This window comes from Myotis lucifugus, unplaced genomic scaffold (genome assembly GCF_000147115.1).
Source record: "Myotis lucifugus unplaced genomic scaffold, Myoluc2.0 scaffold_138, whole genome shotgun sequence".
Classification (NCBI taxonomy): domain Eukaryota; kingdom Metazoa; phylum Chordata; class Mammalia; order Chiroptera; family Vespertilionidae; genus Myotis; species Myotis lucifugus.
In genome coordinates, this window is record NW_005871186.1 from 1,230,428 (window position 1) to 1,252,815 (window position 22,388).

Genomic DNA, 22,388 nt, shown 5'->3' on the forward strand with positions numbered 1-22,388 from the left:
CATATGAAAACATGCTCAAAGTCACTAATCCATCCGAGAGATGCAAATCAAAACAACAATGAGATACCATCTCACACCTGTCAGAATGGCCATCATCAACAATTCAACAAACGACAAGTGCTGGAGAGGATGTGGAGAAAAAGGAACACTTGTGCACTGCTGGTGGGAATGCAGACTGGTGCAGCCACTATGGAAGGCAGTATGGAGGTTCCTCAAAAAATTGGAAATGGAACTCCCATTTGACCCTGTGATCCCACTTCTAGGAATATATCCCAAGAAACCAGAAACACCAATCAGAAAGGATATATGCACCCAGATGTTCATAGCAGCACAATTCACCATAGCTAAGATCTGGAAACAGCCTAAATGCCCATCAGTAGATGAATGGATTAGAAAACTGTGGTACATCTACACGATGGAATACTATGCTGCTGTTAAAAAGAAGGAACTCTTACCATTTGCAACAGCATGGATGGAACTGGAGAGCATTATGCTAAGTGAAACAAGCCAGTCAATGAAGGAAAAATACCACATGATCGCACTCTTTCATGGATAATTAAGACCATTACAAACTTTTGAACAATAATAAATTCAGTGGCAGAGCTGCCTCAAACTGTTTGACGGACTGCAGTGGGAAGGCCAGGGAGGGTTGAGGGACAGGAGGGAGGGGAGTAAGAGATCAACCGAAGGACTTGTATGCATCCATATAACCATAACTAATGGACATAAGACACTGGGGGGTAAGGGAGGGCAGGGGCCTGTCAAGGGTGGGGGGGGAAAAAGGACACTTATGTAATACCCTTTGTAATACTTTTAGCGAAAAATAAAAATTAAAAAAAAAAAGAACACTGAAAAAAAAAAAAAAAGGATAAGAGTGAGAAGGGGAGTGCCAAGGGAAGAAAGAAGGGAACTTGGATTTTGTGTTTCACTCATGCATTTCTTTTTTCACAAGCATGCATTGCTTTATAATAAAATAAACAGAAAAGCAGCAGCAGCACTGGCTTAGAAACTGTCTGTTCCCACCCTGACCCAAAGCTGGGATGCCTTCTTCTTGGTACTACTTTGGACCCCCAGTGTGCCCACCCACAGGGTGCAGGAGGCTGTGGTTCTCTCCAGCTTTCCTTGGGGAAACAGGTACCCTCTGTCCTCTCCCCCTCACCGAGTCCTTTTTCCTCACCGCCTGGGGATCTACATCTGTCCCGGCCCCAGAAGCAGTTGAGGACTCAGGGAATGAGGGCTCAGCTCTCAGCAGGATGGAGGGAGGGGGGAGGCCTCTGGATCCCAGGCCCTGCTTTAAGCTGTCTCTGGAGTCTTGCTGTGTGTGGTCCCCACTGCTGACCGTTCCCCTGTTCTGCCCTGTTCCAGCCTTAGGTCCCCCAGGTGCAGCTGCGGCTTCTCACCATGGCAGTCAAGCTCCATCATGATTGGCCCAAATCTTTTCTTTTTTATATGTTTTTATTGATTTTTAGAGAGAGAGGGAGAGAGAGAGAAACATCGACGAGAGAGGAACATCATCGATCGGCTGCCTCCTGCACGCCCCATACTGGGAATGGAGTCCACAACCCTGGCATATGCCCTGACCAGGAATTGAACCAGTGGCCTCTTGGTTCTTGGGTCAACACTCAACAGCTCAACCACTGAGCCACACCAGCCGGGCAGCCCAAATCTTTTTGACATTCCCACACTGCAAGTTCTGCCACAATAGACAAAATGCCTCTTACTCTTTACATCCTGAGAGTTCCTACTCCAATACCTTTGCTCTTCTCATTCCTGCTTCTTCCTACTCCAAACTCTAAACTTTTCTCTTCTTGTCTCCACTGACTGAAGCCTTATTCTCCTATTCATCCTGCAAGTCCCTGTCACATGTCACCTCTTCCAGGAAGTCTCCCATGTTGCTTCCAGCAAGAAGGGTCCTCTCTCTCTCTTCTGAGCCTCCACTTCTATGTTGTGACTCTGTGCCAGATGTCAATGAATGTTTATTAAACTGTATAGGTTAACATTCCCATTTTCCAGATGAGGAAACTGAGACCCCAAAAGAGACAGTAACTTACCCAAGGTCACGTCCAACATGCAGACTCCGGCTACGATGTCTCTGCTGCTTGTGTCCGTAGTCCTCATGGAAGCACTTCAGGTATGGTCATCCCCTGCTGTCCCCATGCCAGCAGGGAGCCCAGCTTCTTCTGAACTCTGAAAGGAGGAGCAGAGGGAGGAGAGAATGCCTGATGCTTCCCTGGGGACTCATTCGGCCCAAGGGGACAGCCCCAAACCCCAACCTCTCCCTCCCTCTCCAGGTGTGTTTGGGGCCCTTATAGTGTCTTTCTCAGCTCAGTGAAGGGGAAAGGGGGATAGGCTCCCATCCTCCTAGGGCCCATCCTCTCAGTCCTTGCTGCTCCCTCTCCCTCAGAGCCACCCCATCACACGACGAGGACTCTTCTCTCAAGAAAGGCCCCTGGACATGGCCCCAACCTCCTTCGATGACCAGTATGCTGGCTGTGCAGCAGCCATGACAGCTGCTCTCCCAGATCTCAACCGCACGGAGTTCCAGGCCAACAAAGTGTATGCTGACAGCTGGGTGCTGGCCAGCAGCCAATGGCAGGAGCGCAAAGCCTGGGGGCCAGAGTGGGGCCTCAGCCACACCCCGATGTCCCCACCACCCCCCGGCTTCCGTGATGAGCATGGGGTGGCCCTCCTGGCCTACACGGCCAACACCCCCCTGCACAAGGAGTTCAATGCGGCCCTGCGCGAGGCGGGCCGCACCCGCGTCCACTACCTCCAGCACTTCTCCTTCAAGACGTTCCATTTCCTGCTGACCGAGGCCCTGCAGCTGCTGAGCAGGGCCCAGCGTTCTCCCCAGTGCCGCCAGGTGTTCCGAGGGGTGCAAGGCCTGCGCTTCCAGCCAGCAGGGCCTGGGGTCACCATCCGGCTGGGGGGCTTTGCCTCGGCGTCCCTGAAGAATGCCACAGCCCAGCATTTCGGCGAGGAAACCTTCTTTGGCATCTGGACCTGCCTTGGTGTCCCTATCAGGGGCTACTCCTTCTTCCCCGAGGAGGAGGAGGTGCTGATCCCCCCCTTTGAGACCTTCCAGGTGATCAACAGCAGCAGACCTGCCCAGGGCCCCACCCGCATCTACCTCCGGGCCCTGGGCAAGCACAGTGTGTACAACTGCGAGTACATCAAAGGTGAGAGGGGCCTGTGGGGGAGCACCTGTGCAGAAGGGGAGCTTCCCACCCTGTTTTCAGGGAATGCAGGGAAACCGACCAACCGTGAGAGGGGCTCAGACTGTCCTGTACGCCCCTCCTTCCCACCTCCGTCCCTCCATCTAAGGCAGTGGTTCTCAACCTTCCTAATGCCGTGACCCCTTAATACAGTTCCTCATGTTGTGGTGACCCCCCAATTTCATTGTTACAAATTGAACATAATTAAAGCATAGTGATTAATCACAGAAACAATATGTAATTATATATGTGTTTTCCGATGGTCTTAGGCGACCCCTGTGAAAGGGTCGTTTGACCCCCAAAGGGGTCGCGACCCACAGGTTGAGAACCGCTGATCTAAGGGGAGACAGAACCTTCTGAGGCTGGAGGCTTCTCGTCCCTGGTGGTGTCTGAACAAGAGCTGGTCACCTGCCTGCTGGAAGGCTGAGAGGGTTTTCTGACCGAGGCAGGGGCCTTTGGCCATTTGAGGGCCAAACAGACCTGGTCAGGCTTTCTCCCGGCTGGAAGCCAGAAGGGAATTAGTTTCTAGCTACAGTACTGACACAGTCATTGCTGCCAGAATTGACAAGAGCCCCAACCTCAGTTTCCAACAGGAGAGTGTTTATTTGAACAGAAATCCTGTGCTGTCCTGTGGGCTGGGGGGCTGGGGAGGGGGCGCGGGGAGACCGCACGTGGGTGCTGTGCCCCTAAGGTCCAGTTCAGGCTGTGGCAGTTCTCAGATACTCTTCCTGTCCATCCCCCTGGGACCAGCCAAAGGAGAAATCATGAGGATGGGCCCAGGTTCCTAATCTGTGGAAACTGTGGGCTACTGGTCCTGGCTGAGCAATGCCCAGGGGCTGGCAAGGCCGTTTTCATAGTTAGAGGCAGACTGTCTGCTGGAACTGGGGACCACATCTACCAGGGGAAAATGTCCTGTGTGGCTTCAGTCCCCACCTTGGACATGAGGGCGTGAGGTGCCAGAGGTGAGGAAGACATGCACAAAACATAAACTAGCCTGTGCTTGCCTGGGATGGGCTCGGAGAGGCAGAGGTGGGTGTGGCAGGGAGACGAGGGAGCAGCAGGAGTACGTACAACAGGCCTGGTTTTTGAGGGCTGGCTCCCTTCTGGCCCCGCTGCCCACAAATCAAGTCAAACCTGGGCAAGGGAGGTGTCACCAGAGGAAGCAGAATTTGAGGAGAAAGTACCAGCTTTCCTAGAGCAAGTCAGGGGTGGCCCACAGGGCCACTTCCCACCCTGAGGACTATTAAGTCTTTGATTCTTTTCTGTTTCTTCTCTACAGACAAGCAGTGCAAGTCTAGGTCCTGCCGGCTAGAAAACTCAGGTAGGGCTGCAGGCCCCTGGGACAGGGGCTCCGTTGGGGGATGCGCAGGCTGCCCTGGGTGGCTCCTTTATAAGAAAAACCACCCTCTTCTAATAAAAAATAAAAAATAAATTAACCCTCTAGAGCAGACACCTGTGGGGATTGCTAGCCTCTCCCAGGGGATGTAAGGGGCAGTGGCTGGGCGAGCTGTCACACCTGCCCCCTCTCTGGGCCTCCTCCCTCAGAGGAGACAGCTGATCAGGCCCCAGAGAGGTCCTTCTCGCAGAGGTGATGGAGGGCAGGGCCGATCTCACACAGTCCTCCCCGGGCCTTCCCCTCCCTCACCTGGGGAGCCCTCTGTCCCCGTGACTGCCCTCAGCGCTCCCTCAGACCACCTTCCAAGGTGGAGGCCGGTATTAGAGACCTGGGCTCTAGTCCAGGCCCTGCCCTAACTCTCTTTGTGACCAATTATTCCCTCTCTGGGCCTCAGTTTCCCTATCTGTATAAAAAACCAATTGGACTAGATGATTCCCAGGTCACTTTCAGCCATGACTTCTCTTCCCTTCAACGCCTGCTGTGCCAGGGCCCACCTGGGCCACCGCTTCTCTAGGTGGGAACAGGCTTTTCCAAGGGAACCTATTAGAACAGGCCATTCCCAGGGAAGAAACCACAGCTGCCCTCCTCGTGGGTCTCTCCTCCCTCCCTCTGGGCTCTGTGAACAGTGGACACAAAGGAGCCCCAGCCCCCACTGTGTCCTCACCATTCTCCATGACACAGCACCACTCAGAGTTCCAGGCGCACCAGGCCATGAATCCACACCAAGAGCCAGCTGTGGGTACTGTCATCACCCCTGTTCTACAAATGAGGGAACCAGGGCACAGAGAAGTGAAGCAACCAGCCCTACACCACACAGCTAGTAAGGGGTGAGGTTCAGAGAGACTGACCCTAGAGCCAAACTCTGATCCACCATTCCAGGCTGGCCCCCCCTCCCCGCTACCATTTCATTTTATCCTTTACTGCACAATAATCTATCGGAAGGAGGCAGAACAGGGAGTATTACCCTCATTATAAAGTAAAGACCCAGAGACGGAAGTGACTTTCCCAAGGTGACAGAATGAGTCAGTGTCAGAGCCAGGGCCAGAAGCCAGGTCACCAGCCTCCAACCTGCTTCTTTGAGGTTTTTTTTTAAAGTATATTTTTTATTGATTTCAGAGAGGAAGGGAGAGGGAGAGAGAGAGAGAGAAACATCAATGATAAGAATCATTCATTGGCTGCCTCCTGCATGCCCCACGCTGGGGATCGAGCCCGCAACCTGGGCATATGCCCTGACCTGGAATCCAACTAAGACCTCCTGGTTCGTAAGTCAACGCTCAACTCTTGAGCAACGCTATCCAGGTGCTTCTTTGAGTTGTTGTTTTTTTTTTTTTTAATATTTTTATTGATTTCAGAGAGGAAGGGAGAGGAAGAGAGAGATAGAACATCAATGATTAGAGGGAATCATTGATTGGCTGCCTCCTGCAGGTTGGACCAAGCCCGCAACCCAGGCATGTGCCCTTGACCGGAATCGAACCTGGGACCCTTCAGTCCGCATGCTGACGCTCTATCCACCGAGCCAAACTGGCCAGGGCGCTTCTTTGAGTTTTGATAATGAAATTTCATGCACTGTAAAAGTTTAAGATCTCCCCACCTCTGGTCCACCAGCACCTCTCCTACCAGGGTTTGGGCAGAGAAGCTAAGATCAGCATCACTAGTTCCCATTCAGATCTCCACCCATGTTTCATCCCACCCTGTGATGCCTCATGTGTGTCCATAGGAGGTAGGAGGATAGACCTAATCACCCTGGTATGTCCTAGTCTCTTCATCTCTGTTTGCCTTCTTCCTTAAATTCTTTTTTAAATTAAATTTATTGGGGTGACATTGGTTAATAAGATTATTTAGGTTTTAAGTGTACATTTCTACGATACATGATCTGTGTACTGCACTGCCTGCCCACCAGCCAAAGTCAAATCACCTCTCATCACCATACACTTGACCCTTTTACCCTTTACTCCCCCCACTCCCTTCCCTCTGGTAACCACTGTACTGTTGTCTGTGCACGTGAGTTTTTGTTTGTTCATTTGTTACTTTCAGTTTTATATCCCACATATGAGTGAATTCATGGTTCTTTTTAAAAAATTTATCTTTATTGTTCAAAGTATTACAGATGTCACCCTTTTTCCTCCCACTGACCCCTTCCACCCCACTCCCACCCTCCCATATTTTTTTAAAACTTATTTTTATTGATTTCAGAGAGGGAGAGGGAGAGATAGAAACATCAATGATGAGAGGAAATCATTGATTGGCTGCCTCTTGCACGCCCCCTTCTGGGGATCGAGCCCACAACCCGGGAATGTGCCCTTGACCGGAATTGAACCCAGGATCTTTCAGTCCCCAGGCCGACACTCTATCCACTGAGCCAAACCAGCTAGGGCCCCCCATATGGTTCTTAACTTTTTTCTGACTGACTTATTTCGCTTAGCATAATATTTCTATCCACGTTGTTGCAAATGGCAGTATTTCATCTTTTCTTATGTATTCCATTGTATATATACCACACCCTCTTTATCCAATCATCTATCAAAGGACACTTTGTTTCCATGTCTTGGCCACTGTGAATAATGCTGCAGTTAAGATAAGGGTGCATATATCTTTGTGAATAAATGTTTTCAAAATTTTCAGGTAAATACCCAAAAAAGGGGTTGCTGGGTCATATGGTAACTCTATTCCTAATTTTTTGAAGAGCCTCCATACTGTTTTCCACAGTGGCTGCACCAGTTTACATTCACACCAACAGTAAATGAGGGTTCCTTTTTCTCCACAATCTCTCCAACACTTATTACTTGTCATGTTGATAACAGCCGTTCTAACAGGTGTGAGGTGGCATTTCATTGTAGTTTTGATTTCATTTCCTAATAGCTAGTGAAGTTGAGCACCTTTTCATATATCTGTTGGCCGTTTGTATGTCTTCTTGAGAGAGGTATCGCTCAGGTTATCTGCCTATTTTTTAAATTAGATTGTTTGCTTGCTGTTGAGTTGTCTGAGTTCTTTATATATTTTGGATAATAACCCCGTGTCAAAGCTGTTGTTTGCAAATATCGTCTCCCAACCTCTCTAAATTCTTGCTCTTCATCTCTGTCTCCCATCGCACTGTAGGCACCAGTGTTTCCAGCTCACCCTGCTTGTTTTTTGTCTTGTTTCTTTGCGTAACTCACTTCACCCCTAAATATCTCTCTTCCTCTGTTTCCCTGCAGCCATGGGTCAGGGCCCTCTGTCTACAGTCTGGTCCCTTCCTCTGCTCCTCTGGTTCCTGGTCGGGGGAGTCTTCCCAGAGAGTCCGGGCCTCCTCTGACCCATCAGACTCTGAACAGCCCTGCCTGCCACCTCTGCCCAACATGAGGACGTCGGCCACATGTGTGCTTTACTATGAGTGTAGCCAAGATCCGTAGAAATGCCACCTGCAGGGAACTCTGGGACCTTCTCTGGCAGCTGCCAGGCCTGATGGTGGAGAGAGAGAATTTTGGGCCTGAACTTTACCCAGTGCTCTAGGAGTGAGACATTGAAGAGAGGTAGGGGGACTCCAGGACAGGCAACAACTCACTTGGAGGTAGAAGATGAAACTCGTTTGGGGTGGAGGTGCTGGGAGGAAAGCACGTGCCATGGTACTTGCTGGTGTCACTCACATGCCTCACCTGGACAACTGGAAATTCACTCCTATTCACTCCTCCAGGGAGCTTTCTCTGACCTCTCTGACCCTGCTGGGTTAGGGTGCTGCCTCTGTGCTCCGCAGGTCCTGGGAGCTTCTCTACAGCACATGTCCATGTCTGTTGCCCGTGACAGACTGTGAGCTTCCTGAGGTCAGGGACTGGCTCTGAGGCAAAGAGGTGGATGCTGGGAAGCATGTGAAAGTCAGAAAGGAACAAATACCTGTGAACAGCTGGTCCCTGCATGGCCCTCCCTTGGATACTTTCAAGTCTTCTGAACGTCAGTGTGGGGGAATGTGATGGACAGAAGCGAACCCAGAGAGAGGAGAGCAGGAAAGACAGCAGAGGGCTTGCTTTAGGCCCTCTGACGGGTCTCGGTCAAATCCGTCATTTTCTTGTCAGCAAAGATATAATTCCTGCTCTAACCCATGAGTCCTAAGGTTCCTGTTTCTAGAGAGACAAACCTGGATCCCCATCTCCCATTACCATGGGCCCCAAGGGTAAGACAGGACATCGAGGAGGTACCAGGCACACACTCCCTTTATGAGGAATTGGGGCTTTGGAGCCAAATCTTTGTGTGGCCTCCTGCTCTGGAAACTAGATCATACATCTGAATCCCCAAACCCCTTCCCTGAGCCCCTAGACAGGGACAGGCAAGACCAAGCTCCTATAACAGCAGCCACTGAGGAAGGAAGAGAAGGCAGGCAATGTTGCAGTTCTGTTTATCAACTTGCACTCTCTCCACTGAAATCTCAAACATTCATTAATGAAGTTCAATTCTGTCCCTCTAGGGCTGCACTTTGACCTTGAGCCTTCTTAGAGTTCTTCCCCTGTAGGAATTAAGGGAGTGGCAAGCTCTAGATTTTTCTTAGAGATCAGGATACATAGACAACAAGTGCTCCCTCGTGGTTTGTGAAGTCAGCAGTGCTGATCCTGAGAGAGGGTGTCCCAGGCTCTAGGGTGCAGTGGGGAGAGACCGGGTGGCCTATCTGAGGGCCAGCAACCACCTGGGCTTCCCATCCCTGTCGCGTTGCTGTGGCTGCAGCAGACCCCGGATTCACAGCGCCTGCACGAGCACCAGGAGGCTCATGACCAGGGCCATGGAGAAGAAGATGCCCAGGAAGAAGCGATCCATCACACGGGCCAGGCGTTTCCAGTCCTCGTGGCGGTGCTGGGCAGCCCGGTGGCTGCGGAAGGTGTTAGCAATGGTGGCTACATGGTGCAGCAGCTCTTCCTGATGGCACAGACACCGGGGCTCATGGCAAGGGCCTGCTGGGGGGCCAGCCCCTCCCTCAGGAGGCTGGGGGCTGGGGGGTGACTCGTGCCGTCTAGACTTCCCACAGGGCTCCCCTCGTTCTCGCACGCACAGGCCCCGTGCCAGGTATCCCAGCAGGAAAGCCCGAGCCCAGGCCGGCACTGGACGGGCACTGGGACCACAGTAATGCAAGTTCATGATAAGGATAGTGAGCGCTGTGGAGAAGGTGACCATGGTCATGGTGGCCATGTAGTATTTCCCTGCAAAAGACAGAGCGAGCTGGGGCCCAGAAAAAGAGCTCAGGGGGCCTGAGCTCCCCAGCCCCCGCAGCATAAACAGGAACCCACCATGAGGCTGTCAGACCCTCCAAGCCCAATGGATGAAAGAGGAAGGAGGTAAGGGCCAAGTCTCCCCAGGCCGCATTCCCACAAGTGGGTTCTCAGAAGCCAAGTGCTCGCTGATTTCCCCCCTTACTGCTGGAGGCTACGTTTACCCACAAGTCACCTCTCTCATGGTTATGCCATGACATGGGGCCAGTGAGGGATCCTTTCAGTACAGGGGGCCATACAACAGAACCTGCCCATCGGTCTGTGGAGATGCTTCCCTGGGTTAATTAACGTCCACTGCTTAGCACAGTGCTTGGCACAGTGGACACTCGGACACTTGGCCTGTCATTATGACGCTGGGGGCAGACCTCCCTCCATCAGGTTCTTGGGAAAAGACTCTTTCCTCTGCCCCTTCCTGTAAGGCAGTGGTTCGCACCCTTGGCTGCGCCATTAGAATCACCTGGGGATCTTTTTAAAATCCTGATTTCTGGGCCTCATCCTCCGGAAATTCTGTTTCTTTGTTACTAATGTTGTGGCCTCACCCCATAACAAAGAAACAGAATTTCCGGAGGATGAGGCCCAGAAATCAGGATTTTAAAGATTCCCAGGTAATTCTAACGTGCAGCCAAGGTTGAGAACCACTGCTGTAAGGGAGGGTGTCCTCCCTGGAAGGAGCTTACTCCTTTCCCCTCAGTCTCGGGAACAGGCGTGCTCCCAGGACGACCCCCTCACACACTGAGGTGGGGCCGCTCTGGCGACCCAGGCCCCCGTCCCCGCACTGGTGGGGACCCGCACACATCAGCCGGAGTGGGGAAGGGGGGCCATTGTCTCAGAGGGGACGGCTCTTCCCCGCACCCCCTACGCCCCCACCCCCACTCCCACCCCGGCCGGCCCTCCCCCACTCACCGATGAGCGGCACGCTCTCGGCCGGCGGCATGCTCTCGGCCAGGATCAGCTGGAAGACGGTGAGCGCCAGCAGCACCGTGACGCCCAGCGACACCTTCTCGCCCGAGTCCGCGGGCAGGTGGAAGGCGAGCGGCGCGAGCAGCGAGATGAGCACGCAGGGCAGCAGCAGGTTGCACACGTAGGCGGCGGCGCGGCGGCGCAGCAGCAGCGTGAAGGTCACGTCGGGGTAGGGCTCGGAGCAGCAGCCGTAGGTGAGCACGCGCCGCCGCGCCGGCATGCCCAGCACGCGCCACTCCACGTTCTCCACGAAGTCCGCCAGGCTGGCGCCGCCGCCGCGCGCCCGCACGTCCAGCTGGTGCCCGCCGTGCGTCCAGGAGCCGAAGGTCAGGCCGCACGGCAGCGCGTCGAACGGGAAAGGCAGACCCGTCCCCGCGGCCCGAGGCTGCGCGTGATTGCCCGGCGCGTCCCAGTGCACGGCGCCGTCGTGCCGCAGAAACCACGTTGGTGCTGGCAGAAGGCTTGAGGCTGCGCGTCTCCCCTGCGGGAGGTGGAGGATGGGGTGGGGTGGGGGCGCGGTGAGGGGCTCCCTGAGACAGTGGCCCGGGAGTCCTAGGCCACAGTGCCCCTGCAGGGAGGATAGATTGTGCGCTGGGGAGGGCCCTGGGCCTTTGGAGGCCTGGAAGGGGGCAGCGCCTGAGGGCCCAGAAAGGATACTGATCTAGCCCAGGGCGGCAGGAAAAGGCCTCTGCAAAAGTTGGCACGTGGTGGCCTTGACCTCTCTTGGGTGCCATCTGCTAAGATTGTGGAGGGGCCCCTGGGGGAATATGCAGAGCCATGTATTGTCTGGAAAACAGAACTGGCCCGGCCAGGGTGCTCAATGGTTGAGCATCGACCTATGAACTGAGAGGGCACAGTTCGATTCCTGGTCAGGGTTGTGGGTTGGATCCCTGTGGGGCATGAGGGAGGCATCAGTGGTTCTCTCTCATCATTGATGTCTCTATCTCTTTCCCTCTTCCTTCCTCTCTGAAATCAATAAAAATAAAAACAAGAAACAGAACTGGCTTAGGCAGCATAAGGGGATGCCCCAGAGGGCCCCAGGCAGGCCTCCGGGGAGCCCTGAGACTCAGAGCCAGCCTGGAAGGGAGGAGTGTGCCATGAAGAGCACTGGTGCCCCTGAACGCTCTCTGCCAGAGATACAGAACTGGCCTGGACCGCACAGTGGGTTCCTGGAAGACATTCAGCCGGTTGCCTCGGGACAGCCTCAAGTGGGGATGCCATGGAGGGGCTGTGCGGGGCTGTGAGGAAGCCCACTGTGCCATGTAGCCACCACTGCCAACGCCTTCCTGCCAGATTAGAAGGGTCCTGGGGGACAACTTCCAGGGCAGCATAGCAACTAGTTCGGTGGGGGAATGAGGGATGAGTGCCTACCCGGAACCAAGGGCAACTGCAGGGAGGGCTAGGAGAGGGGAGGGGCCCAGGCAGGCAGTACTTGTTATAGAGGACAATGTCTGGCCGCCACACTAGACTGCTGGGGATGCGGATGGCATCCAGGCCGCCGTAGTCATCGGGGTCCCATCGTAAGTAGGCATCTGTCCACTCTTGTCGGATCCACAGGTATAGGGTCAGCACCTGGTTGCGCTCATCCTAGTCGGGCAGAGAGTGGGCACAGTTGTGGACACATGTGCATGCATTTCCTTCCCTGTGTGTGCAACTCACCTACAGAGCTCTAGTCAGTGCCCACAAACCCAACTTGGCCGTACAGCCCAGTTCCCACCCAGGCCTTGTTGTGACCTTGACAGGTTCTTCTCTGGGCCTCAGCTTCCTTAGCAGTTACATGGGTGATAATCCCTGCTGGGCAGGATTCAGGGGTGCAAAGTTTTGGGCACACTGTGGGCACCTAACAGTATCCAAGTTAGTAGCTGTTATTGTTAATATTTACAGAAAAAAATTGTTTGGTGAATCATCCCAGTCCCCTACCCCCAAATTCCTTGACACTGTCACCAGCACATTCCACAGTTGTACAACCACAATGTACCATGTCAATGATCTGGGACAATGTCACCTCCAGGGTCACGTTCAGAGTCTGGTCTGTATCCGCCACAGGTCTCAGGGCACTTGTATAGTTGGCAAAAAGGTCACGGAACAGCTTGTGAGCCAGCCTGCCCTCCGCTCCCAAGCATCCTGGGGGACAAGCAAGAAGGTTTACCCTAGTGCAGGAGTCTCTGCTCACACCCTGCACCTCCACAAGCCTGGGGCCGTCACCTGCTCCACTCCCACAGTGGTCTGACTGGTCCTCCTGATGGCTGCCCTCTGTCCCCAGGCTGTGACTCTAGTTCTTCCCTGGCCTGCCTGCCTCCAGGGATGAATGAGGTGAAGTAGGTGGAGTGAATTGATACTCTTTTCTGAAGCAAGGCTGATGGGTTTCTTCCCTGCCTTTCCCTTCCCAAGGACCTGGATTCGGTCTGCCTTGCCACAAATGCTAGAAGGGCCTATATAGGCCACAAGAGCGCCAGTTCTCACCCAGGCATCTGAACCCCCTTGCCCAGCCCCCTCCAGTCTCTCAAACCTGCCTCCACTCCTCCTGTTGCACTTCAGTTAATTTCTTCAAGGCTTCTGACACTGTAGGCCAGTCCCACCTAAAAACACACCCCATCCCTAGGCTTTTGTGACACACCATATTGTCCTTAGTTCCTGACTTAAGTATTGCTTCTCAGAATCCTGTTGTTGACACTCCTCTCCTTTTTCTCCGGTCCCCTGAGCTCCAGATGCATATATACAACAATCCACTCTTGAATGTCCTGTAGGCACCTTGAACGCTCTAGGTCAAAACAGGAATTCATTTCCTTCCCCCATGCTCTGAAACCTCCTTGTTTGATGTTCCCCATCTCAGCAAACAGCACCCCCCAGTGACCTCAGCTGGAAACCTAGGAATTATCACTCTCCCTCCTCCTGTCGTTTACCCCTGCAGACCAACCAATACCCAAATCCTGTCAGCCATACTGCTGAGCATCTCTTGAATGTTAAATCGCCTCTTCAGCTCAGGCCTCATCCTCCCTCTCATGGACCACAGCAGCAGCAACCTCCTCACTGCTCCCTCTGGACTCAGGCCCAGCCTCTCTAATCTTCCTCCACATTTCTGAGAGATCAAGCTATTTTTTGTCTTTCAATTTGTTTATCTGATGTATACGTTTATTGATTTACAGATATTGTACCAGCCTGCATCCCCAGAATAAATCCCACTTGTTCATGGTGTATGATCTTTTTAATGTTTTGTTGGATGCGATTTGCTAATATTTTGTTGAGGATTTTAGCATGCAAGTTTTTAAAAAATATATATATATTTTTATTGATTTCAGAGAGGAAGGGAGAGGGAGGGAAAAATAGAAACATCAACGATGGGAGAGAATCATTGATTGGCTGCCTCCTACATGCCCCACACTGGGGATTGAGCCCGCCACCCAGGCATGTGCCTTGACTGGGAATCAAAACTGTGACCTGGTTCATAGCTTGAAGCTCAACCACTGAGCCACGCCGGCTGGGCTTTAATATATTTTAAAAATTGGTTTTAGAGATAGGGGAAGGGAGAGAGAGTGGGAAACATTGATGAGAGAAACATCGATTGACTACCTCCTGCATGCCCCCTCCCGAGGATCAGGCTGAAACCAGGCATGTGCCCTGTCTGGAAATGAACCGGCAACATCTAGGTACATGGGAGGATGCTCAACCAACTGAACCACACCAGCCAGGCGAGATCAAGCTTTTGAACACACAAATCTGACCAGGCCAGTAACTGCTTAAAACTATTCAATGGCTCCTCATTGCCTACTGAATAAAGCCCCAACTCAGCCTGGCCTTCAAGGGCCCCTAGCTTTTCCAGTCCTATCTCTGGAAGCTCCCCTCTCACCTCACCCACCCCAGTCAGGCAAATCTCTCACCCTTTTCTGCACCCCCTCCTCCACACTCCCCCGACAGCTTGTTCTCCTGCATAGGTAACTGCAGAGAGAAATGAAAAGAGAGATGTTTGGAGAGGACAAGAACAGCAGCAGCACCCAGAGAGGCCAGCCTGGTTTACTGAGCTTCATACCTGGAAGGAGTGGGAGCAGGAACAGGAACAGAAGGCCCAGTCTGGAGAGGCCAAGGCAGTGGCTCCTGGGCCCCATGGCCCTGCGGGGCAGGTCTCTGGGTGTGAGCCTCCTGGCTTGACCTAGGGCAGCATCAGGGCCTGCCAGCAAGGATGGTGTGGACAACACCTGGAAGTCAGAAGGAAGATCTTTGGTGGGTCCAGCTACCCACTGGGGAGCCCTGCAGCCCATCTGGTTATCTGACTCTCCTTTTTTGTACTTGTCCTTGGATTTTAGTACTTCTCCTTCTCTGCTGGACCTTGCCTCTTCTGGCCTCTGCCTCTGCCCTTTCCTCTTTCCCTCCCACTCCCTTTACCTCACACTCAGCTTCCCTGTCTCTGTTTCCTTCTGTCTATTTCTCTGTAACTCCTTCTTAGTCTCTCTTGGCTTCTCTGACTCAGATCTTCCTCTTCACTCTCTCTTCTTTTCTCCTTCTATCTTAGCCTCCCTGACTTCCTGCTTCCATTCCCCATACCTGGGCTCTGGATGAGCCTGGTGCATTCTCCATCAGGGTCAGGGACTCCATCAGTCCTGATCCCTCGGAGGCACAGGACAGCAGGCCTCTCCTCTGGGCCCTTTTCATTAGCTTAATTACCCCTGTGCAAGGGAATAGAGAAACTGAAACTGATACTTCAGGCCACTGGGACCTGAATTATTCAACTTCTGTAAGGCAGCACCCGGGCTCTGCTTAGGCCCAGCCTGAAGGGGTTGAGGGTAGAGAAATGCCAGGTTTAGGATCTGTAGGACACTGGGGCTTAAGGGTGTTAAGGGCCAGAACTTATGGATGGTAACTCTACTCCCAGCTCTGACACTCAGAGAGGTACTAAACAGATCTGTCCGGGTGGTTGGTGCCAGGCAAACTCTCCATTCCTGCTGGGAATGGTGCTGAGCTGTATGCTGCTACAGGTGGCAACACAGAGTAGGAAATGCAGCCCACTTCCTCACCTCTGAGTCTCCACAGCCATCCCAGTCCGAGCTTCAGTGTTCTCTTCCGCCCAAACACCATGGGCCAGGAAAAACACAGAATTTACTGGTAGAGTCACTTTCAGCTCTGCTTTTAAAATATATATATATATATTTTATTGATTTCAGAGAGGAAGGGAGAGATAGAAACATCAATGATGAAAATCATTGATCAGTTACCTCCTGCACACCCCAAACTGGGGATAAAGCCAAAGACCCGGGCATGTGCCCTTGACCGGAATTAAACCTGGGACCCTTCAGTCCACACACCGACACTTTATCCACTGAGCCAAACTGGCTAGGGCAGTACTGCACTGTTTTGATTACTATGGCTTTGTAGTTAAGTTTTGACATCAGAAAGTGTGTCTCCATACTTGTTCTTTTTCAAAATTGTTTTGGCTATTCAGGATCTCTTGAGATTCCACATGCATTTTAGGATGAGTTTTTCTATTTTTGAGAGAGAAAAAAACTGCTGCTGGGGTTTTGTTAGGAATTGCATTAAATCTGTAGATTGCTTTGGATAGTATGGACATCTTAGTATTAAATATTCCAATTCATGAGCATGGGATGTCTTTCCATTTGTGTCATCTTTAATGTTTTATAATTTTCAGTATACATGTCTTTTGACTACTTGGTTAAGTTTAGCTCTATTTTATTGTTTTTTGAAGCTATTGTAAGTAGAATTGTTTTCCTAACTTCCTTTTCATTGTTAGTGTATAGAAATGCAACTGAGTCTTGTGTAATTTTATATCTTGCTACTTTGCTGAATTCGTCTAACGATACAGGATGTCCCCCCTCCCAAAAAAATGTATACACACTTTAACAGCTGATAGCTCAGTTTTGAAAATGAAATACATTTTAATAAACACTGCCTTTATAATTATTCAAAGTGTGTGTATACATTTTTTGGGGGGACACTTTGTATTAGTTCTAACAATGCAGGGTTTTTTGTTTTTGTGGAATCTTTAGTTTTCTACATAAAACATCATATCACCTGCAAACAGAGATAATTTTTTTTTTAAATCTCAGACTCTACACTTCTTTTTAAAAAAATTTTTAAATATATTGATTTTTTTACAGAGAGGAAGGGAAAGGGATAGAGAGTTAGAAACATCAATGAGAGAGAAACATCAATCAGATGCCTCCGGCACAACCCCTACTGGGGATGTGCCCACAACTAAGGTACACGCCCTAGACCGGAATCGAACCTGGGACCCTTCAGTCTGCAGGCCGACGCTCTAGCCACTGAGCCAAACCGGTTAGGGCAACAGAGATAAATTTTAATTTTAACTATTAATTTTAATTATTTTTAATTTTAATTATTTTTTAATTTGGATGTTTGTTGTCTTCCTTGCCTAATTGCCCTGGCTAGAACTTCCACTACTATATTGAATGGAAGTGGTAAAAGCAGACATCCTTGCCTTGGTCCTGATCTTAGAAAACGCTTTTACTTCACCACTGAGAATGCTTGTTGCTGGTTGGCTGTTATGCTCAAGTAGTTTCTTTCTATTCCTAGTTTATTGGACTTCTTTTTTTTAAATCATGAAAGAATGTTCAATGTTTCCAAATGCTTTTTTCTGCGAGATGATCACGTACTTTTATTCTGTTAATGTGGTTTATGACATTGATCAATTTCCACATGTTGAGCCATTCTTGCATTCCAGGATGAAATCCCACTTGGTATGTAATCCTTTTAATATGCTACTGAATTCGGTTTTTGAGTAGTTTGTTGGGGATTTTTGGCATCAATATTTATAAAATGTATTGGCCTGTAGTTTCTTCTTTGAATGTGTTTTTTGTCTGGCTTTGGTATCAGGGTTATGCGGCCTCATAAAATGAGTTATGAAGTGTTACCTCTTTAATTTTTTGTTTTGGTAAAATTTGAGTATTGGTAAATAATTCTTTAAATGTTTGGTACAATTCACAAGACATTAGGTCCTGGGCTTTTATCAGATTTTTAAATTACTGATTCAATTTCCTTACTAGTTATAGGTCTACTCAGACTTTGTTTCTTCATGATGCAGTCATGATAGTTGTGTTCTAGGAATTTGTCTATTTCATCTAAGTTATCTAATTTGTTGATGTACAGTGTTCTTATATTCCTGCACAATCAGCAGTAAATTCCCCCCTTTCTCATTTTAGAAATTTGAGTCTTTGGTTTTTTAGTTTGTCTTGCAAAAGGTTTGCCAATTTTGTTGATCTTTGCAAAGAACCAATTTATAGTTTCATTTATTTTTTACAATTGTTTTCCTAATCTCTTTTCTAATCTTTATTGTTTCCTACCTCCTGTTAGCTTTGGTTTTAGTTTGGTCCAGGGGTTCCCAAAGGTGTGGACGACCTGAAAAGAATGTATGGTAGTGCTGGGTAAAGTATTCTTTATAATAGGGCTATTATAGTTGTTTTTTGTGTGTGTTAAGTCATCTATTTCCTTACTTCTGTCTGGTTGTTCTATCCATTAACGAGAGTGGAGTATTACAATCTCCAACTATTATTGTAGAGCGGTTTCTCACTTCAGTTGTCTTTTGCTTCATATATTTTGCTAGTCTTGTCATTATTAGGTGTGTGTTTGTAATCCTATCTAATAAAGAGGGAATATGCTAATTGACCCTCACGCCATTGCAAAGATGGTGGCACCCACAGCCAATGAGGGAATATGCTAATTGACTGCCACGCCCTCAAAGATGGCAGCGCCCAGTCCCCTCAGCCCTACCGGGGTGGCAGGCACGCCTGCCTCCAGAGTCCCCCAGTCCTCTCAACCCCCCAGGGCTGGCCTGAGGCACAGGCAAGCCTCGGTTGGCAGCTGCTTGGCCACCCAGGGCCGGCTGAGGCTTGTGCTGCCAGCAGCGGCAGCGGCAGAGGTGTGATGGGGGCGTCACCTTCCTCTGATCACCAGTCACCTCCCGCCCCTGAGGGCTCGTGGACTGTGAGAGGGGGCAGGCCGGGCAGAGGGACCCCCCCCTCCAGTGCATGAATTTTCATGCACTGGGCCTACCATTTTCCATTCCCACAACCAAACCAAACCAAACCAAACCAAACCAAACCACTTAAAACAGTACTCATCAGCTTCATCCGATCCCTCTCAGAACAGCCCTGTGAAGCAGCAACATCAGGGAACATTATCGACTTTACACAATGAAAACTGAGAATTAGGAAGGTGAAGTGTGACCCAAGGTTTAAAAACAAATACCCGCACCCCTCACCCCGCAAAGCAGAGCAGGGAGGCTTTGAATGTTAAGTATATGACACTGGCCAATTTGAGACCCCTCCCCTATCCTCCACTAGGAATCCAGGCACATAAATATACTATGTACAGCAGTCAGGATTAATCATTAATCTCATCTCCTCACCCTTAAACTTGCCCTTATAAATCTAGTTTTTTTTAATCTAGTCTGTATTCTAGTTTAGGACCAAACTGTCCTCTCTTTAACCAATGGCCAGTCTCCCTTTAGCTTGCAAATCAAATAAGACTACCATAAAGCTCCTTGAAGCAAGAAGGCTCAAAAACACAAAGGGAAAGCCAATACCATGAATGCTATAAACATTTCATTTTATTTTTTTAAGAAAGTAGCTTCAGAAAAAGAGGAAAATAATCTAGATCATTTATTTATATATATATATTTTTAATAAAAACCTTTACATAATCTTCATGCATAAAGATCCAGGAGTAGCCATGTTGTCTGTCCCAAGCTGTTACCTAGGGGTCCCATAGCTGGCAGGAGTGTAGTGAAGGCCCCCTGCCTGCCCCTGAAGTCTGCCTCAGTGATGGTTTTACCTTCTGGGGCTGTAGATGGAGGGTGAGAAATGCTTTGGGCTACAATGGGAAGGACAGGAAGGGCTCCCCAACCTGCCAGGTTTTATACAAACTCCCAGGCAAATCCAGACAGGAGGCCTAGCAAGATGACTGAAAACCGGGGACCAAATGAGTCCTGGGAGCTTTCCAGAGACATGGGATCTGTGACCAAGGGCTCCTGCATGGTAGCAGGGAAGGTTTGGTGTTTACAAAACATTCAAGGCAGGAACAAACTAGCCCTGAAGATCCACCCCTCCATGGCAGGCACTCACAGGAAGACCCTGTTCTGCTTCCTAACTCAGTACAACTCTCTCTTGGCTCTACAACGCAATGTTAATTCATCAACCTACTTAAAAGAGAGATTCTCCTTCCTTCTGTGGATTGGTCATCTGTTAAGGAAGGATACATTTGTCCCACTCCTAAAGAGTCCTAGTGTGAAAGGGCTGGGTTAGGAGTAGGGTAGCAGGTTGGCATGGAGGGTCAGAAGACCCAGAATGACTAAGGGTGGAAAAGAATTCCCTGGTTCTTTGAGGGGATTCTACCAAAGGTGCCTTATTGACTGTTTTTAGAAAAGGAAAAAAATGAATGATTTTGAGGATGATAAAAAGAGACTTGGCTTCTTTTTTGGGTTCCAAAAGCCCTTATTCCATGTTCTGCATTAAGGAAGCCCTGAACAATTGGAGGACACTGCTTGGGGTAGCAGGATGGGAGGATGGATTCTGCAGCCAACTCAGAGAATGACAAACAGTGCTGATCAACTCAATGCAGGGGACCTCTGTGTGGTGAGTGTGAATGAGCATGTGAGTGTGGGAGGAGCCCGGGGCTCAATGGCTCCCAACAGTCAGTTCTTGAAGAGTCAGTTCTCGAAGGTAGGACTGTGTGAGGCTGCGCAGTTCCTCCAGGGCATAGTCCTCAGGCATGGGGAGCCGGCCAATGTGGGGAGCCAAAAGGCGCAAAGGGACCCGCTGAAGATCTGGCGTAGAGTCAGAGGTTGCATCAGGGGCATGCTGAAGGCTCAGTACCACCCGCAAAAGGTTGGCTAGACGTTTGGCCATGTCTGGAGAGAAAAAGTGGAGTGAGCACAAAGGATGGAAGGTGGGGAAGGGGGCACAGGGTGTATGTGTGTGTAATAATCATAAAGACAGGAGGCATGCAAGCAGAAAGTAGGGAGAGGCTAGAGCAGGGGTCCTCAAACTTTTTAAACAGGGGGCCAGTTCACCGTCCCTCACACCGTTGGAGGGCCGGACTATAGTTTAAAAAAAAACTATGAACAAATTCCTATGCACACTGCACATATCTTATTTTGAAGTAAAAAAACAAAACGGGAACAAATACAATATTTGTATTTGCATGTGGCCCGCGGGCTGTAGTTTGAGGACCCCTGGGCTAGAGGCTTACCTGACTGAGCCAGGCGATCCTTGGCATTGTAACACTGGATCTGCTCTATCCGGTTGCACAGCGAGGTCACTTTGGTTTGTAACTGCTCCAGCTCATAACCTGAGCACTCCACCTGTAAAACAGCAGAGAAACCATTAGGAGCTCCATCACCACAATCTTATCCACAGCCTGACTGCAAAACTCTGAAACAACAGTGAGGTGAGGGAGGGGGACCCAAGGAGCTGGCCGGCAGGGCCATGTCATCACCATCCTGCCTGTTTGCTGAGAACAAGGCATGGTGTTAGCAGGAAAGTAATACAGTGTAGAGTCTTGGATTGGGCTCCAGAACTTGATTCTCCGCCCCCACCCCCTTTATTTTTTATTATCTTAGAGAGGGAGTGGGGAGGGAGGATGAGAGAAGGAGCCAGGGAGAGGGAAAAAGAAAAAAAGAGAGAGAGAGACAGACAGACAGACAGACAGACAGACATTGATCAGTTGCTTCTTGTATGCACACTGACTGGGGATCGAACCTGCAATCTAGGTATGTGCCTGACCAGGAATCAATCCCAAAACCTTCTGGTGTACTGGAAAACGCTCCAACCAGCTAAGCCACACTGGCCAGCGCCAGAACTTGATACCTAACCTTTATACTCTATTGCCTTTGACCTTAAAAGAATGATCTTCCCAAAAGGAGCTCATGGCAACCTAAAGAGACCATAACTATAATATTGTCAGGTATGCTAGCAGACAAATGCACCAAATATTTTGGTAGTAAAAAAAGAGAGAGAGAGAGTGTGTGCAAGTTAACTCTTCCCAGGGGAAAAAAGAGAGAAGCAGAGCTTACAATAATCTAGATTTTAAAGGATGAATATGAGTGTGGAGTTAAAGAGTGGAAGAAAACAAGGTTTGCTAGAAACATTATGAGTAATTTAGTGTGCGGAGAGCAGGTTGGTAAGGCTGGAATCTGGGTTAGAAGTGGTAGGAGTTAAGGCAAGAGTGAAAGAAGGTAAAAGCCTCTACAGGGGCTTGAATACTATGTTTAGTAGTTTGGTCTCTATACTGTAAACAGTGGGGATCTATCCCTATGATTTCCAGGATTGATCCAAGACATTTTAATGAAGACTGAATAACTGTAATGCTTGCCATTTAAAACATACCAAATGATGTGTGAATTATCCTCACCAAATCTCTGACTTTCTGTAGCTCTCACCCCGAGCTTATTCAAAATAGGGCTGGACAAGAGTAGGAGACTGACTACAGAGAAACTGCAGAAAGTCTATTGTACACACTACTTGGTAATAAACACAAAAAGATACAGCTGTCAAGTCAAAACAGCTGCATCAATTGCCTCATCAAAATGCCCTTCTGCATCAATAGTGCTACCTCTGGTGCCAA

The 22,388-nt window shown here is 49.9% G+C and overlaps 3 protein-coding genes across 16 annotated transcripts in view; 1 reads left to right on the top strand and 2 right to left on the bottom strand.

Moving 5' to 3' along the window:
• ART1 (ADP-ribosyltransferase 1) overlaps nt 1-7,921 on the top strand; it is a 12,371-nt gene extending 4,450 nt beyond the window's left edge. The window contains exons 2-5 of the mRNA XM_014460721.2: nt 2,014-2,131; nt 2,405-3,179; nt 4,495-4,536; nt 7,806-7,921. Of these exons, the coding sequence (XP_014316207.1) occupies nt 2,069-2,131; nt 2,405-3,179; nt 4,495-4,536; nt 7,806-7,903 (978 nt within the window). The 5' untranslated portion in view covers nt 2,014-2,068 and the 3' untranslated portion in view covers nt 7,904-7,921. The remainder of the gene's footprint in view (nt 1-2,013; nt 2,132-2,404; nt 3,180-4,494; nt 4,537-7,805) is intronic.
• Nucleotides 7,922-9,287: 1,366 nt separating this feature from the next.
• Nucleotides 9,288-15,432, bottom strand: CHRNA10 (cholinergic receptor nicotinic alpha 10 subunit). 3 transcript variants are annotated; one of them, XM_023758725.1, is made up of 6 exons: nt 15,339-15,432; nt 14,827-14,992; nt 12,778-12,923; nt 12,232-12,386; nt 10,743-11,275; nt 9,295-9,770 (listed from the first exon to the last, which is right to left on the bottom strand). In XM_023758725.1, the coding sequence occupies exons 1-6, from the start codon at nt 15,387-15,389 to the stop codon at nt 9,313-9,315; spliced, it is 1,509 nt and encodes a 502-aa protein (XP_023614493.1). In that variant the 5' UTR covers nt 15,390-15,432; the 3' UTR covers nt 9,295-9,312. The 3 variants fall into 3 exon arrangements, with proteins under 3 accessions (XP_023614495.1, XP_023614493.1, XP_023614494.1); XM_023758727.1 differs by lacking the exons at nt 14,827-14,992; nt 15,339-15,432 and having other exon boundaries at nt 9,288-9,770; nt 10,743-11,280; nt 12,720-12,921; XM_023758726.1 differs by lacking the exons at nt 14,827-14,992; nt 15,339-15,432 and having other exon boundaries at nt 10,743-11,280; nt 12,778-12,921.
• Nucleotides 15,433-19,411: 3,979 nt separating this feature from the next.
• The window catches only part of NUP98 (nucleoporin 98), a 108,500-nt gene continuing 105,523 nt past the window's right edge, over nt 19,412-22,388 (bottom strand). For 7 of the 12 annotated variants that reach the window (XM_023758787.1, XM_023758790.1, XM_014460725.2 and 4 more), the window contains 2 exons: nt 21,015-21,126; nt 19,414-20,673 (listed from right to left, as the gene is read on the bottom strand). In XM_023758787.1, coding sequence (XP_023614555.1) covers nt 20,441-20,673; nt 21,015-21,126 — 345 coding nt within the window. In that variant the 3' untranslated portion in view covers nt 19,414-20,440. Of the gene's footprint in view, nt 20,674-21,014; nt 21,127-22,388 lie in introns of all 12 variants that reach the window. The other 5 variants (XM_023758792.1, XM_006094508.3, XM_023758786.1 and 2 more) reach the window with 2 other exon arrangements.

Excerpts from the sequence above, each read along its gene's own strand:
- CHRNA10 (XM_023758725.1), bottom strand. The coding sequence starts at position 15,389 with ATGGAGTCCCTGACCCTGATGGAGAATGCACCAGGCTCATCCAGAGCC. Across the intron at positions 12,387-12,777 it reads TGTCCCAGATCATTGACATG|GATGAGCGCAACCAGGTGCT; the intron begins GTACATTGTGGT and ends CTGCCCGACTAG. Across the intron at positions 11,276-12,231 it reads GACATTGTCCTCTATAACAA|ACGCGCAGCCTCAAGCCTTC; the intron begins GTACTGCCTGCC and ends CCCGCAGGGGAG.